This window comes from Hyla sarda, chromosome 2 (assembly GCF_029499605.1).
Source record: "Hyla sarda isolate aHylSar1 chromosome 2, aHylSar1.hap1, whole genome shotgun sequence".
Taxonomy (NCBI): Eukaryota; Metazoa; Chordata; class Amphibia; order Anura; family Hylidae; genus Hyla; species Hyla sarda.
In genome coordinates this window covers 235,979,546-235,995,398 of record NC_079190.1, presented here as the reverse complement: position 1 = coordinate 235,995,398, position 15,853 = coordinate 235,979,546, and the positions used below count along the sequence as shown (strand labels likewise).

Sequence of the window (15,853 nt, the reverse complement as noted above, 5' to 3'; positions counted from 1 at the left end):
ATGTAATTTCAAGTACTAAGTCTTTATTTTTCCCCTAATAAAAAATAAATAGAAGATAGAGGGGTACTTCAATCTGGGACATTGACAGCATAAAGCACAGAAGCTTTACACAAAAGCAGAAATATAGTGAAGATTAAAAAGGTCTTTGCAAAGTTAGCTTATTTTAGGGACAGGAATTTAAAATAATTAAGAGGGGTAATCAAAGATGACCTAACTTATCCCCCTATCTAAATTTAGTACTCTTATTAACAGTTTTTCACTACTAAATAGAGTTGTAGTGTGCCTGCATCTCGCTGCTCTAGTCACAACAAAACCAGAGGGGCCCAACAATTGGACTCTTTGGGGGAGATTTATCAAAACAAATTCAGAAGAAAAGTTGCCCATGGCAACCAGGTCACTTTTTTTAGGGGCCTTTTCAAAAACGAAAGAAGCAATCTGATTCCTCTGGACTGGACTTTTCCTCTGCACAGAACTTGATAAACATCATTTTGTGATCTACCACTTATCCCCTATACTGTGGATAGGGGATGTTAACTCATAACACCTATTCTTTAAAGCCACTCTAAAAATCTTACATTTAAAGGGTTACTCCGCTCCCCAGCGGCCAGAACTCAATGTTCCTAATGCTGGGTGCAGACTTCCGTGTTCATGCCCAACCCCTCGTGAAGTCACGCCCCGACCCCCTCAATGAAAATCCCATAGACTTGCATTGAGGGGGCAAGACACGACATCACGGGGTGGGGTGTGATGTCATGAGGAGGCGGGCTTGAACACGGAAACCCGCACCCATCGTTTTGGAACATTGAGTTCCGGACCATGGGGAGCGGAGTAACCTTTTAAGGACTTACCCATCTTTGATAAAAGGCATTGTGGATACAGGTGCGAGCAGGTCCAATTTCCCTACAGTCCAACTGGGACGGTAAATGCACTCATCTGGAAACTTGATTGGTGGCAAGCACTGACTAGGAAGGGTCTTCAAAGGCGCGAACATGGTACATCCCACCATTACTTGACATGTTTCTGGTTTGTATACGTAGGAGAAATCCTGTAAGGAGAAAAAAAAAAAAAAAAAAAAAAGGATTCCATACTTCTATGAATTCTTCTAGGAAGAAAATGATTTAAAAATGTTTTAATACATTCTATAGGGTGCTGTACAAAATGCAATTCATGCAGAAAAATTAATTAATTAATTAATTAAAGGGGCGGCAGAACCACGCAGCACTGCACCATCACCACTGACTGCTATGCAGTGCTCGTGGACCTCCGCGTAAAGAATGAACATGTTCTTTCTTTGCGCGGAACAATTTCAGTGGGGAAATTGTCAGCCTCTGAAACTCCTCAGTGTGAACGGGTCTCGCGGAAGACCCATTTACACTGATGCTAAAGTTCACAATGCGTAATTCCATTTGCGGAATTCGGTGGGAATTACGCAGTGTGAACATACCCTTAGGCTATGTTCACACTGCAGACATTCTGTAGGATGCGGTCCTGGCATCCATTCTTCCAGGGGACACCTGAATCGGAATTTCTGCACCACAAACTTCTGGTGCGGAAATTCCAATGTGTGCACAGTGCAGCAGAATCACAATGAAATCAATGGGACTCTGCTGCAGTATCCCAATGCAGAATTCTGCACAGAAATCCTGACGTGAACATATCCTTATTCTGTGGATACGATTAAAGGGGTACTCTGGCAAAAAAAACCAAAAAAAAAACCTCTTATCCCCTATCCAAAGGATAGGAGATAAGATGTCTGATCGTAAGGATAGGGGATAAGATGTCGGATCGTAGGGGCTCCTGCCGTTGGGGACCCCCGCAATCTCCGGGCTGGCAGTGGTGGTGCCTGGAACACGGAAGCTTGGAGCTTCCGTGTTCCTGACGTCAAGCCCCATAGACCTGAATAGAGGGGGTGTGGTGGCCGTAGTCTCTTGGTGCACGGATGACTTGGGTGCTGGGCCAGAGATCTTGGGAGTCCCCAGTGGCCCGCGATCAGACATCTTTTCCCATATCCGATAGGGTATAAGTAGATTTTTTTTAGACTTAACCTAAAATCTCTTTCTAGGAGCTTCTATTGATGGACACAGGACCATGGGTATATGCTGCTTGCAACTAGGAGGCTGACACTAGGCAAAAAACAAGAAGTAGTTAGGCTCTTCCCAGCAGTATATAACCGCCTCCTGGCTCTGAGTAACTCCGTTTAGTTACAAAGCAGAACATCAACCAACCAAAAATAAAACAGCAAAAACCCAGACAAAGGAAGGGAACCGACCCCAATAAAAAAACAAAAACTAAAAAAACACCCCTGTACCACAGCGGCAGAAACTGTCTGGCCACCAATAATGGGTGGGTGCTGTGTCCCCCAATAGAAGCTCTGAGAAAGATTTCACGGTAAGTCTAAAAAAAATCTACTTTTCTCGAGCGCTTCATTGGGGGGGGGGGGGGGGACACAGGACCATGGGACGTTCTAAAGCAGTCCCTGGGGATGGAAAAAACAACATCCCAGCCAAAAAAAAACTCAGCCTGTAACACCCTGCGGCCCAAGCCTGCGTCAGAGAACGCAAAGGTATGAACACTGTAAAACTTGGCAAAAGTATGCAGAGACGACGAGGTCACCGCCTTGCAAACCTGTAAAGCCGAAGCCCTGTGGCTGACCACCCAAGAGGCCCCCACCGTGAGGGTGGAATGAGCAGTCACTCAAAAAGGGGGGCATCTGACCCTTGCAACAATACGCCTCTGAAATGGCGGAGCATATCCACCGGGAGATAGTGGCCATAGAAGCCGGCAGCCCCTTGCGCCGTCCATTAGGAAGCACAGAGTCACACCGCCAAAAGGAGGAAGTGAGCGACAAATAGGTCTGAACTACAGGAACCAAATCCAGCTTGTGAAGTTGGCGCTTCCGCAGATGAGAAGGGGAAGGCAACACAATGTCCCCATTCAGGTGAAAAGAAGACATGACCTTGGGCTGAATTGAGGGCACCAGCTGAAGAACAACCTTGCCCTAATGAAGCACCAGAAAAGGGGAAAGACAAGAGGGGGCAGCCAATTCCGACACCCGGCAAATAGACGTGACCGTGACCAGGAAGGCCACCTTCCAGCAAAGGAAGCGAACAGAAACCTGACCAAGAGGCTCAAAAGGAGCTCCCTCCAGAACGTCTAAAATGAGATTGAGGTCCCAAGGTTCAGTGGGCGACCGGAACGGAGGAACCTCGTGAGCCACTCGATGCAATAAAGTGCGGACATGAAGGTCGGATGCCAGAGGGCGCTGGAAGAGGACAAAGTGCCGAAACTGCACCTTGATGGAACTGAGGGCTAGGCGCGTCTCCAGGACAGATTGCAGAAAGGACAAGAGATTTGGCAAAGAAAAAGAGGAGACAGACACACAGAGACACACACAGACAGACAGACACAGAAAAACAGACACACACAGACAGACAGAGACACAGACAGACACACAGACAGACACACAGACAGACACACAGACAGACACACAGACAGACACACAGACAGACACACAGACAGACACACAGACAGACACACAGACAGACACAGACAGAGAGAGACAGACAGAGACACAGACAGAGAGAGACAGAGAGAGAGAGAGAGAGAGAGAGAGAGAGAGACTCGCACCAGCGGAAATAGGCCCACCAGGTATGATGGTAAATCCTGGCGGACGAGGGCTTTCGAGCATGGAGCATTGTCCGTATAACACGGGAAGAGAATCCACGAACCCTCAAAACCATGGTTTCAACCGCCACGCCATCAAACGTAGCAGAAGAAAATTGGGGTGGCAATGGGTCCTTGGGAGAGAAGGTCGGCGAGATCTGGAAGACTGAAAGGAACGTCTGCCACGAGACTGACCACATCCGTGTACCACACGCGACAAGGCCAATCCGGAGTCACAAGAATCGCTGAGACGCCCTCCGCCTTGAGCATCTGGACGACCCTGGGAAGAAGCGGGGGAAAAAGGTAAGGGAGAGCGAATTGGGTCAAAGGAACCACTAGAGCATCTACAGCAAGTGCCAGGGGATCCCGCGCCCTGGAGACTAAGCTAGAAACCTTGCAAGTGCAACAGCTCTTAGAACTATATATTTTTAAAGTTCGGACGTACGCGGCGATTCAAACTTTTATTAGGGGAGGGGTTAAATGAACTTTTTTTTTGCAATGTTATAGCCCCCATTGGGAACTATAACATGCATTACATTAATCTCTCATACTGTTCAATGCTATGCCATAGCATAGCATTGACCAGTGTTTCTGCCGCTTTACTCCTCCTGCCTGGATCTCAGGCACGGAGTAGTCATTCAGCGATCAGAAAGCAAGGAGGCAGATAGGGATCCTCCTTGCATCCTGAATGCTATTCGGAACACCGCGGCAGTCCCACCGCGGCGGTCCCGAACAGCACCACTAAGCTAACTGGCAATGTTTTCTTTAGTTTCAGACACTGATCAAGTTTGCTAACCGCGTCTAAAGGGTTAATCCCAGACATCAGCCCGATCAGCAATGTCCGACATTAGTCGTGGGTCCTGGTTGCTAATAGCAACCAGGACCCACCAGGTATGATGCGCGCTCAACTGCTGAGCGAGCGTCATACCTCAGGAGCCACAGATGGACATTAATGAAGGGTTAATATTCTGCAAGAATAAGTTTTAACAAATTACCTTCATTTCTGAATGCTTTGGGCTACAGAATCCTTCATCAACTTCAATTTTGAACTGGGTAGATATTCCATCAAGGGTTCCTCCCGGTGTAGTGTCAATATTGCCGTAGTCTTTGCTATTCATGTTCATAGGCGAGAAGCCCAAGTGCTGTTCCAAAGAAGGTGGTGTTGGGTACATTTTTTGAAGATCCGCTGTACCAGTAGAAAAAGACATTCATATCAATGTTAAGCTCTTTGGCATGACATATAGGAAAGAGGGGGGGGGGGGGGGAGTGTGCGTTATGAAAAAAAAATCTATGGGGTTAAAGAGAAGTTTAATTTACCTCTAGTCAATTAGTAAATTAAATAAAGTAAATTAATAGAGATGAGAACTTCATAATTGCAAGGGATAATTAAAGCAAAGGATTCCCGTCTGACAGACCTTCATTCACAACACAAAAAGTTTCCTTTTTAACCCCTTAAGGACACAGCGTGTTTTGGCCTTAAGGACACAGATCTTATTTTTGCATTTTCGTTGTTGCCTTCCTATATTCATAACTCATTTTCATCCACAGACCACATAAGGGCCTATTTTTGCGAAACCAGTTGTCCTTCGTAATGACATCACTCATTTTACCATAAAATGTATGGCACAACCGAAAAAAAAATGGGGAAATTGAAAAAAAAAAAAAAATAATCTATAACTTTTTAACCAAATTAGTATGTTTAAAATCCCTCTATTTTGATGACCTATAACTATGAGGGCTCATTTTTTGCTCAGTGATCTGTACTTTTTATCGATACTACATATGCATATATGAAACAAATTGCTTTTTATAAAAAATTTTAGAATAAAATGTGACAAAAAAGCTGACGTTTTGGAAATTCTTTACGTTTACCGTACGGGATCATTAACATTATATATTATACTATGACATTTCCACAGGAGGCGATACCAAATATGTTTATACATTTTTTATGCTTTTTGGGATGATTTTCATTTTTATTGGCGAAGGGGATTTAAAAAAAAAAAAAAATCTCACTTTTTTTAATTTTTTGTGTCCCATAGGGGACTATTTATAGCAATAATTTGATTTCTAATACTGTTCAGTGCTATGAATAGGACATAGCACTGATCAGTGTTATTGGCGATCTTCTGCTCTGGTCTGCTCGATCTCAGACCAGAGCAGACGACCCCAGGAGACTGATGGAGGCAGGATAGGGGACCTCCGGCCGCCATTATAGATGATCAGATCTCTGCATCAACTCCGCGGGTGATCAGATCATCTAATATAACGCCCGCCTGTATTGATCGTGGCATCAGGAGTTAATGGCAGACATCAGCGCGATAGCTGATGTCCGTCATTACTGGTGGGTCCCTGGCTGATAATAGCATCCGGGACCTGCAGCGCATGATGCGAGCACGTGTCTGGTGCTCGAGTCATGTACAGGACGTAAACATACATCCTGGTGCGTTTTAAGTACCACCGCGCCAGGATGTACATGTAGGTCGTCTGTCATTAAGAGGTTAACAAGGAGGCACATCACAATACTTTTCCTTTCTAAGACGTCTGCATGCATCTCCAGTATTCTGCCAATGGCACCAGGCACAACACCTTTGTATAAACCATACACTGCAAACTATTCCCAGGTAATTGACTAATCAAGTGCTAATATAGTTCTCAAGTACATAAGAATAAGCAAACCCACAACTCTCAGATAAAGATAAAAATAATTACTTATGCAAGACAAAGGGTCCAAATTGCCAGATTTCGACTCTTTGTTATTGTTCTTGTCATCATTGTTAAGATTCCTTTTAGAGCCAGGCTATAAAGAAAAATAAAATAAAGAAATAAAATTATATTATATTATATTATATATATATATATATATCTCAAGTCAAATAATTCATTATAAACACAACAAAACACCAACAATTGTATATGAATGAATATGTATATGCATCATATCTGTACATTCCTACATATTTAAGGGGAACACCACAATATTGCCACAGAAGATAACAAGTTCAGAGAACTAATTTTTATAAAAATAAAATAACTTTATTACAAGGTTTAAAAATACATGCAAATACAGCCACATAAAAGGTCCTCAGAAAAAAATGCCAGTGCATGTCCAAAGGAGAAATGAGAAAATAAATAAAGTGTCTCAAAAGGATGTAGCTTCATTCACACAACAATGCCCATTTTATGCACAATATATAAACACATTTATATGCACTAATGGTAGAAACTTTGAATTGAATAATATTTTGATGTAGCTTTTAGTCCTTCCCTCAATGAGGGTGCTTTCACACCACGTTTAGTTAAATACGGTTCCCGAATATGGTTTGGAGGAGGGGGGGGGGGCGGGGTGAGGCCGTATGCAGGCAAAAACGTGGTCAACCGCGTTTTTGGCAAACCGCATACGGACGAAAAAGCAGCCGACCGGAGGTTGCGGTTTCCTCCGGTCGGCTCATAGACATGCATTCAATACGGTTCCCGAATACGGCTGAGTGCGGGCGCCGTGATTAAGCCCCGCCCCCTCCTCCCAACCGTATTCCGGAATCGTAAGAACAAAATGTGGTGTGAAAGCACCCTCACCTGTGTATTGTCCTGTTGTGTCCTTTTATGAGAGAACCTGTAGAAATGTGGTAATGCTAGTGGAATTGAGATTTTTCTCATCAGAATACTCTAATAATAAAAGCGATTTTCTAAACTTATTCACTTCTGTTAGAATAATACATAATTTGCTCCTGACATCAACAACTATTTCCTCAACTGGTGTATGCGGCATGGTGGATCGATCTGGATCTCTCGAATGCAGCTCCTGCCCTGGCTGGGGCACTTATTGGGTCTTATGAAAGCCTTACCAATATGTTATACACAGGTACTCCTTGTCTTTCTCATACATTTCTCCTATTAAAACTGACTGCGGTCTGGTCGGTGGTGTCTGAGCGGTTTCCGCAACAGGGAGTCTCTCCTAGAGCACCCTTGGGGGGGGGGGGGGGGAGAATGTCCATCTGTCCCACCTCCAAGGGTTATAGGATGCCAATTTTTGGGGTACTCATGGTGTCAAATTTGCTGCCCATCTGTTTGGGAAGGACCAGGTGTTCCTGTCCTTTGCTGCAGGCTCGCTATCATGTCCCTAGGAAAGCCTTTTTCCGGTATCTCATGCTGTTCAGGCGCAATTTGGCTCGCTGGTGGTCACCGCTGCATTTTCTGAGGTGGAGCTCTTTCTAGGCACTACCGACCATTATAAGCCCCTTACTCAAGCTTATGTCCTGCTCCAGAGTTTAGGGCCTAATACATTCGAGTTAACGTATGAGAAATGGGTGGTGGATATCCAGAACTTGTCTGGTGAATGCTGGAGGGAGGTGAAAGGATCGTATTATCCCACTGTAATTAGAGACTTGTTGATCCAATCCAGTTTCATTTTATGACTACTACACCATTTGATGTTCGTTTTAGATGTTCCGCTGAGGTGTGTTTGTTTTTGCATGCGGTGTGGAGTTGCCCCATTGTTGCCCCGTTCTGGAGGGAGGTTGATGCAGTTTTTGGCAGATAATTTGGATTTTCCTTTTCTTCTTACCCCTGAGGTTTGTCTCTTGGGCCTTATCAATAAAGATGAGTTGGGTTCTCCTAGACTCCTTTTGATCCGTTTCTTACTGTTTTGTGCACGTAAGGTGGTTGTGATTACTTGGAAAGACTCCTCTCCCCCCTCCCCCCCCCCTAACCCCCCACCACCACCTCTCTCTAGGTGGTCAATAAATATGTTCCGTTGTACAAGTCTCTATACCTTAGTTGCAAATGCCCAAAGAAATTTGACAAAGGTATGGCTGCCTTGGCTGCTCCTGGATGCCTCAATAGATCCTTCTGGCCAATCCTCCCAGGCGGTTTGATTTGTTCTGGCTGACTGTCCTTTAGTGGTAGTGGAGCGAGCGGGGTACCAGAGAATGAATGTGTGTTTTTGTTTGTCTTGTGTTGTTGCTGGGCTGCCGCACTCCGGGGGGGTTCGGGGTCTGTGCCTGCCCCTGTGTACCGGGTGGTGGTAGTGATAAGGAGATTTTTTTGTACTCACCGTAAAATCTCTCTCGTAGAATTCATTGGGGGACACCTAATTGATGGGTATATGCTCTTGCCACTAGGAGGCGCTGACACTAGGAAAAAAAAGTAGTCTCCGCCCTGGCAGGATATACCCGCCCACCTGCAGTGAGGTAATCAGTTTTGTCACAAAGCATTAGGAGAGCCAACAAAGTCATACGTCCGAAGGACCCTAGAAAGGAATCCCGGCTAAACAACCCAAGAAACGGAAGAAATAGTCCGGAAAAAAGATGAAGAAATGGGTGGGTGTCCCCCAATGAAGGCTACGAGAAAGATTTTACAGTGAGTACAAAAAAAGATCTCCTTTTCTCGGTTGCTCCTTATTGGGGGACACCTTACTGATGGGATGTATCAAAGCAGTCCCCTAGGGTGGGAAAAACAACCAGAGACAAGGAATCAGTCCTGAGACTGAACTCACGTGTCCACATAGCCTGCGGATGAGCCCCCTAGGTGGAGACACACTAGGCCAAGAGAGATGGACAAGGATGCCGAGGGAAGGGGCCATCCTCTGTAGAGACCCAAGACACCCGGGTCATATAGAGATACAAGAAACCACAGGAAAAAAGATGGAAATCTGCTCCGGAGAGGTCTAGTGCATGAGAACAAAGACCTATACAGCCGCAGACCTAAAAACCCCTGTCCCAGGGGCCCGCCATGAGAACCTAGAAGGCAAAAATAGCCGTACTGGTGTAAAGCAGATGACCTGAACGCCGTCCAACTCGGGAGGACATGGACCACGAATGAAGTAAGGAAAACAGACGTGTGCGAAAACTCTCCGGGCGACAAACTTCCAGGAAGAATAGAAGGAGTGCAGAACAGAAAGACTGCCCCGACTAATGGGATTGCGGAGGAGTCTTGGCCGGATCACTACACATGTCCAAGACCATAACCATCACCAAGGCCCAAGAAACCGGAAGAGCCGCCTGAAAAGAAGGCATGCCAAAGCATCCTACGACAGAGTCCAAGCTAAGGAGACCAACCAGTCAGACCCCAGTGGTCCGAGCAGACCAGAGCACACTGAATAAACATCCCGCCAGAATGGGAATGAAGGGAGAAACACAAATGAGAACCCAGCTGGGATTCTCAGGGTCTGGGCTCAGGAAGGATGACTCCAGAAGACTTTTGTGTCAGTGCAGTACAACTGACACCGACAAAAGGGAAGGAAGAACACACCCAGGGAGATTGTACAAACTCCTCCAACATAGGAGAGTGCCAAGGCTAGGTGAGCAGCAGTAGATAACCAACAAACAGAAAGAGAGCCAGGCTGTAACATTGGACAGAAAGCACACAAGCCTAGACAGTAAAAATCCCTGTTGAATGCGCTCAGCAAAAAAACAGGGGCCACGCCAGATACTCCACCTATATAGTCGAAACAGCGAGATGGCATCATCTTGGCGGCAGAGAAAACTCAACAAAATAGCCCCTTCAGAGGAAGGAAAACAAGAGTGGTGAAGATGAAAACAAATACAGACCCGTGCCAAGCACCCTGATCCCCGTACCCCCTGTGGAAAGGGGATTGGCAAAACACACCAGGCGCAGTAGGAGCAGAGAAATGCTGCCCTTGTGTCCCAAGAGGGATCGGAATCCTGGACACTGGAGCTGGGCAAAAAATACAAGAAGTTTTGAGAGCCATTCAAGACAGTAATGAGTAGGTGACAGTCACCCGGATAGAAACCGTGGAGAAAAAAATAAAAAAAAAAATAAAAAAAATAAATAAAAAATAAATAAAAAAAAAACACACCTGGAGGCATAGGGAGGGGCTGAACCGACTGTCGCCCAAGCAGGCTCCATGTCAGAACAGAAGCGATCAACCGCTGCAGAACAAAACTGCTGCAGAAACAAAATCACCGGAAGCCCCTAGGTTCACCCCACCGAACAAAAGAAAAGGTGGGCACTACACCTACAGAGCGGTCTTCGCATATGTAGGAACACAGACATGGGTACCCCACGATAGCCGTGGGGTACCAAGACTGCAGACACTAAGGAAACCGCAGACATCCTTTTGAAGGGACCAGCAGAAAGGGAGGTATGCCTCTAGCAGACCAACAGTGCAACCTAAGAAAGGAAAACTGAGTGATGCTGCTGTTGCTGATTAAGTCCCTGGGACCTGCAGAAAAAAAGCCCACCCCCCATTAGCAGATGCAGACTCAGGAGATGAAGAATGATTGTATAGCAGGAAAAAATGCATACAGTATGATTTACAGGTAGACCAAGGAACCCACAGGTACACACTCTGCAGAACTGCACCTGGAAGAGAGAGACCGGACTGCAGCTGCGGCAGAAACAGGGGAGGTAACCACGTGCATTAGAACACCGTGCAGACACAGTCTGGCTATGTGGCAAAGGGACCGTGGGTCCCGCATACGGAAACACACAGTGGAGTGAGATACCAGCCTGTAGACAGTAGCAGGCATGCAGAGAGGGACCTGGCCAAGTAGGTAACCCTGTAAACCAGTAGGTGGTGCACTGTATAAGGCACATGGGGCAACATGGGGTGACTCACTCGAAAACCATATCATGGCAGTGGGTAACCTTAACTACCGTCCACGGGGTGAAAGTGTATGGTAGGTGACCCGAATTAGTTGTAAGCCATGCGGAAAACTGTCTGGCCGGCAGGTAAAGGATTCCTAAGCACTCAGGGCCACTCCATTCAACCCCCCACAAAAAGCGGGGTTCTAGAGTGGCCTATCCAACGGGCGACCTGGTGGTGTAGAAAACCCAACAGACGAAGGATTGTCCGACTGGTATAAATCCCGTATACCTGTAAGGACCCTACTTCAGATTCCTCACCCAGCCGTGAGGTACGGGAAAATCTGGCTATGTCCGTGGCATTCCAGAGGCCAGAGACCGATTGCAGCGGGAACAGTGTAGACAGTCTGGCTAAACAAGAACATCCCCAGGCGTTTGGTGAAAAGGGAACAGTCAGACAGTTGATAACTGTGCCCCTTTGTCATAGGTGGGAGGGCAGGGTGGCTGAAAATCCCCACCCCCTGGGATATAGAGGGAATCAGAGGAGCCGTGGAATGCATACCTGACATCCCGTATAGTGTCCGTGGGACACGATGGGTCAGTTCTATGAATAGAGCGCACAACAGTGGGGTACTGGAACGCCAGCCACAAAAACATCAACCGTGCGACAAGTGACAGTCGGCAGGAGAAAACATGCAGACAACTGTCTAGCTTACTGGTATGGATCCATAGTGGATAGAAAGTCATTCCGTCGGGAACCTCGCACAGTAGTGAGGTACCGGAAGTCCAGTCGCAGATACACCAGCCATGTGATGTGCGTCAGGTGGTGTAGGAAACCATGCAGACCACTGTCTGGCTTACTGGTATGGGTCCAGAGCAGACAACGAGTCATTCCCTCGGAAACCTCGCACAGTAGTTGACGTACCAGAAATCCAGCTGCAGATACATCAGCTGTGTGACGTGTGCCAGGCGGCAGAGGAAACCATGCAGACCACTGACTAACTGGTATGGGTCCCTAGTAAACAATGGGGCATTGCTCGGAAACCTCACACCAGCAGCTGATGCGGCAGCTGTGAGATGAGTGACAGGAGAAACCACTGTTTGGCATAGTTCAGGTCCAAACCATGCCTACACAGGGATATTCCCATGCAGACCTAGTGCTGGATGTGAGGATCCGGAGCACTAGATGCCGTAGCCTGTGGAGAAGGGATCAGATACAATGAAATGCTAAGAACACCCCAGGATGGGTGGCCGGCAGACATGACAGATGAGGAACCTCAAAAGAGATCAGAGTGTCTTTCAGGAACGACAAAGCTTGCAAAAGGCCTCAGTGCTGTGGAGTCTGAGTCGGACGAAATTTTGGGTACCTGGAGTCTGAGTAGGCAAACAATGCACCGACTCCAACTAAATTTAGATTGGAATAAAAAAAATTTAAAAAAAAGGAGCAAGTTTAAATGTCCCAATTCACAAAAAGTTATAATTAATGACTTCTCTACTGTAAGAATAAAGACCAATGCATGCAGTGCCTCACGTCACTGCATAACTAACAAGTTAAGTGACCGTGAAGAAGCATGCTTTTCACTATGTGCTTCACTATGGCACGCAACGCACAATTAGGAGCGGCAATACTTATACTTTCCGTAGTGTTGTGTTCTGCTGTTACAGGGAACCCATGGGTAACCTAGCCTCTCACTGATAAGGGATTAAGTAAATATGTTTTTTGCAGGACTAGAGACACTTGTATAAGTGAAGAGAATGGAGGGTCAATAGTTCAAGACTGAAACTGTAAACCAGGGGTCCTCAAACTACGGCCCGCCGAGGACATTTATCCGGCCCGCCACTGCCTGGGACATCCCTGTGTCCAAAAGATGTTTTCGTGACACAGGGATGCGCTCTCGGAGACCCCGCGTTTACTTTAAAAAGCAGGGGCCGCCGGGAAGGGCGGAGCCATTTGCCACCATGACCCCCCTCACTCAGCGTGCAGCCGACCCCCAGTGACACCACAGAAGCTATGCAGAGATGCCATAACCCCTCAACAAGTGCCGGAGAGAACCGCTGCAAAGGGCCGGCGGCTGTCCCAGTATACAGAAACACAGCCCCCACACATAAGGACCCCATTAAAGGACAATAAAGGGGTGAGGGGGAGTACATACTCTCCTGCAGATGCCATTTTCTTATACTCACCTCAGGTGTCTTCAACCAGCTTATGGCCACGCTGCATCATACCAGGCTAAGATAGCGGGGCGAGCAGGGGCAGTGGAGGACCCGGACCCAGGGTAAAACCTCCAGGCGCTGGCCATTGGCAGGAAGGGGTTAACTGTGCATACTATTAGGTCCCGTGCCCCTTAGCCGCATATGGGGGAACATGTATCGCCATGCTCCTGAACTCCCACCTGAAAAAAAAAAAAAAAAAAAGGGAAACAAGAAGGGAGTAAAGAAACTAAACTGCTCTTACTAGAAAAGAATTTAAAAAAAGATCAGGTCTGGGGAGCTCCCAGACCAGTGTCTTGCCTCCTTGCTGACACTAGCTAAAACTGATTACCTCACTAGAGTTGGGTCGGTATATCCTGCCAGGGAGGAGACTACTTTTTTTTCCTAGTGTCAGTGCCTCCTAGTGGCAAGAGCATATACCCATCAGTTATGTGTCCCCCCCCAATGAAGGGAGACCGAGAAATGCCTTACTATTTGCAATTTTGTTTATCCTGCTTTTTTTCTGCCTAATTTACTACCGTATATTTGTTTCCTGTATTAGTCGTATCTAGGACTGGCCCTGCGGCTACCTGGAGTATTTTTTTTATGTTATGTTTACTTTGATCTAAAAATCACCAAAATACACACACACACACACAATATAAATAATAATAATTATAATAAATATTATATATATATATATAATCAAAAAATGTTGCAGTATCCTTTTAATACCTTTTTTATTGGACTAACAGAATTTTGTAGAGACAAGCTTTCGGGATTCCTCCCTTTGTGAAGTCTAAAGCAAATCTCTTTAGATTTGCATCACTGGACTAATACGGCTACTCAAATTTACTAGAGATATAGATATAGAGATAAAATATATATAAATATATATATATATATATATATATATATATATATATATATACATATACATATACATATACATACACATACATATACATACATATACATATACACACACACACATTTATTTAAAATATACATATATATATTTATTTAATCTATACATATATATATATATATATATATATATATATATATATATATATATATATATATATATATATTTATTATATACATATATATATTTATTTAATATATATATATTTATTTAATATATACACATATGTAGATATTAAATATATATATATATATATATATATATATATATATATATATTTAACACACACATACATATACATATATATATTACACACATACATACACATACACACACACACACACACTATAATATATATTTTTTTTTTTTCAAAGACAATGCAGCACTACTTCACCCTTAAATGTCTGGTGCTAGCGCCCCAACTCAATCAAAGTCCATGTAATAGAACAATGGCGCAGCACTCCATAAGAGTGCAGAAAATGTGAAATTTATTCCTTCATGTCAAAAACAAGCGACATTTCAGCTCCTCAATGGAGCTTTTTTCAAGCATGGTGATACAATAAACTGAGGGGTTTCTTATACCCAGTGCAATCAATACAATCATCAATCAATAAAATATACAAATATAAAAACTTGCGGAAAAAAACCACATGTGAAACATACATTGTATATTTAGGAGTACCTAAGTACATGGTAAAGTGCATAATGCTCATAGTGTGTATAAATAAAAACAATGAGGCTTGAAAATCCAACGCTCCATATTAACCAATTATACATACAGCTGTGTATCATATACAATCAGAAAATACATGTTTGAATGAAAGGGAACTGCTCACACGCTCTGTATTGAAGATGGCGCCATAGGCATGTACACAAATGCACTGCGCATGCGTGCATTTGCTAGGTATAATATAACCTGACGTTATGTCATATGATCCTGCGTCACGCTCTATGATCGCATTGTGACGCCGGTCCCAATGTGCACGTGATCCTGGTTGCCGTAACTAAAACAAACAATATTGGTAATCAGCTGCTGCGATCCTATGTTGTTTCTAGAGATAGCTTCAGTTTATTGTATCACCATGCTTGAAAAAAGTTCCTTTAAGGAGCTGAAACGTAGCTTGTTTTGACATGAAGGAATAAATTTCAAATTTTCTGCATTTTTTTGGAGTGCTGTGCCATTGTTGTTCTATAGAGCTCTCTCAAATAATACATAATATATAATATATTATTATATTATAAAATAAGAGGTGCGTGCCATTTATAAAATATTTAGTTTTAAATTATCATACCGTGAGCTCATCTTCATCAGAGTTAAAAAGGTTATCCAAATCATTAAAGGAAACCACAAGGTCAGTTTCATGAAAGAGGCTGGTTGAGGCTGTGCGGGCATGAGCAGCTGATTTCTGAGGATCTGGAAGGAAACATAAATCATTATACATGAATCTACACTGCAAGCCATAGTGGGCAGGGGTGGCCTGCGATCCTGGCAGCATTTAAACATAAAAATACAGAGTCAAGTTAGAA

At 44.6% G+C, this 15,853-nt stretch overlaps 1 protein-coding gene across 2 annotated transcripts in view; it reads right to left on the bottom strand.

Annotated features, from left to right (window-relative positions):
* MED13 (mediator complex subunit 13) overlaps nt 1-15,853 on the bottom strand; it is a 148,455-nt gene that overhangs the window by 54,632 nt on the left and 77,970 nt on the right. For both annotated transcript variants that reach the window (XM_056556697.1, XM_056556696.1), the window contains exons 12-15: nt 15,619-15,740; nt 6,376-6,463; nt 4,659-4,849; nt 849-1,045 (exon numbers count right to left, since the gene is read on the bottom strand). In XM_056556697.1, the coding sequence (XP_056412672.1) occupies nt 849-1,045; nt 4,659-4,849; nt 6,376-6,463; nt 15,619-15,740 (598 nt within the window). The remainder of the gene's footprint in view (nt 1-848; nt 1,046-4,658; nt 4,850-6,375; nt 6,464-15,618; nt 15,741-15,853) is intronic.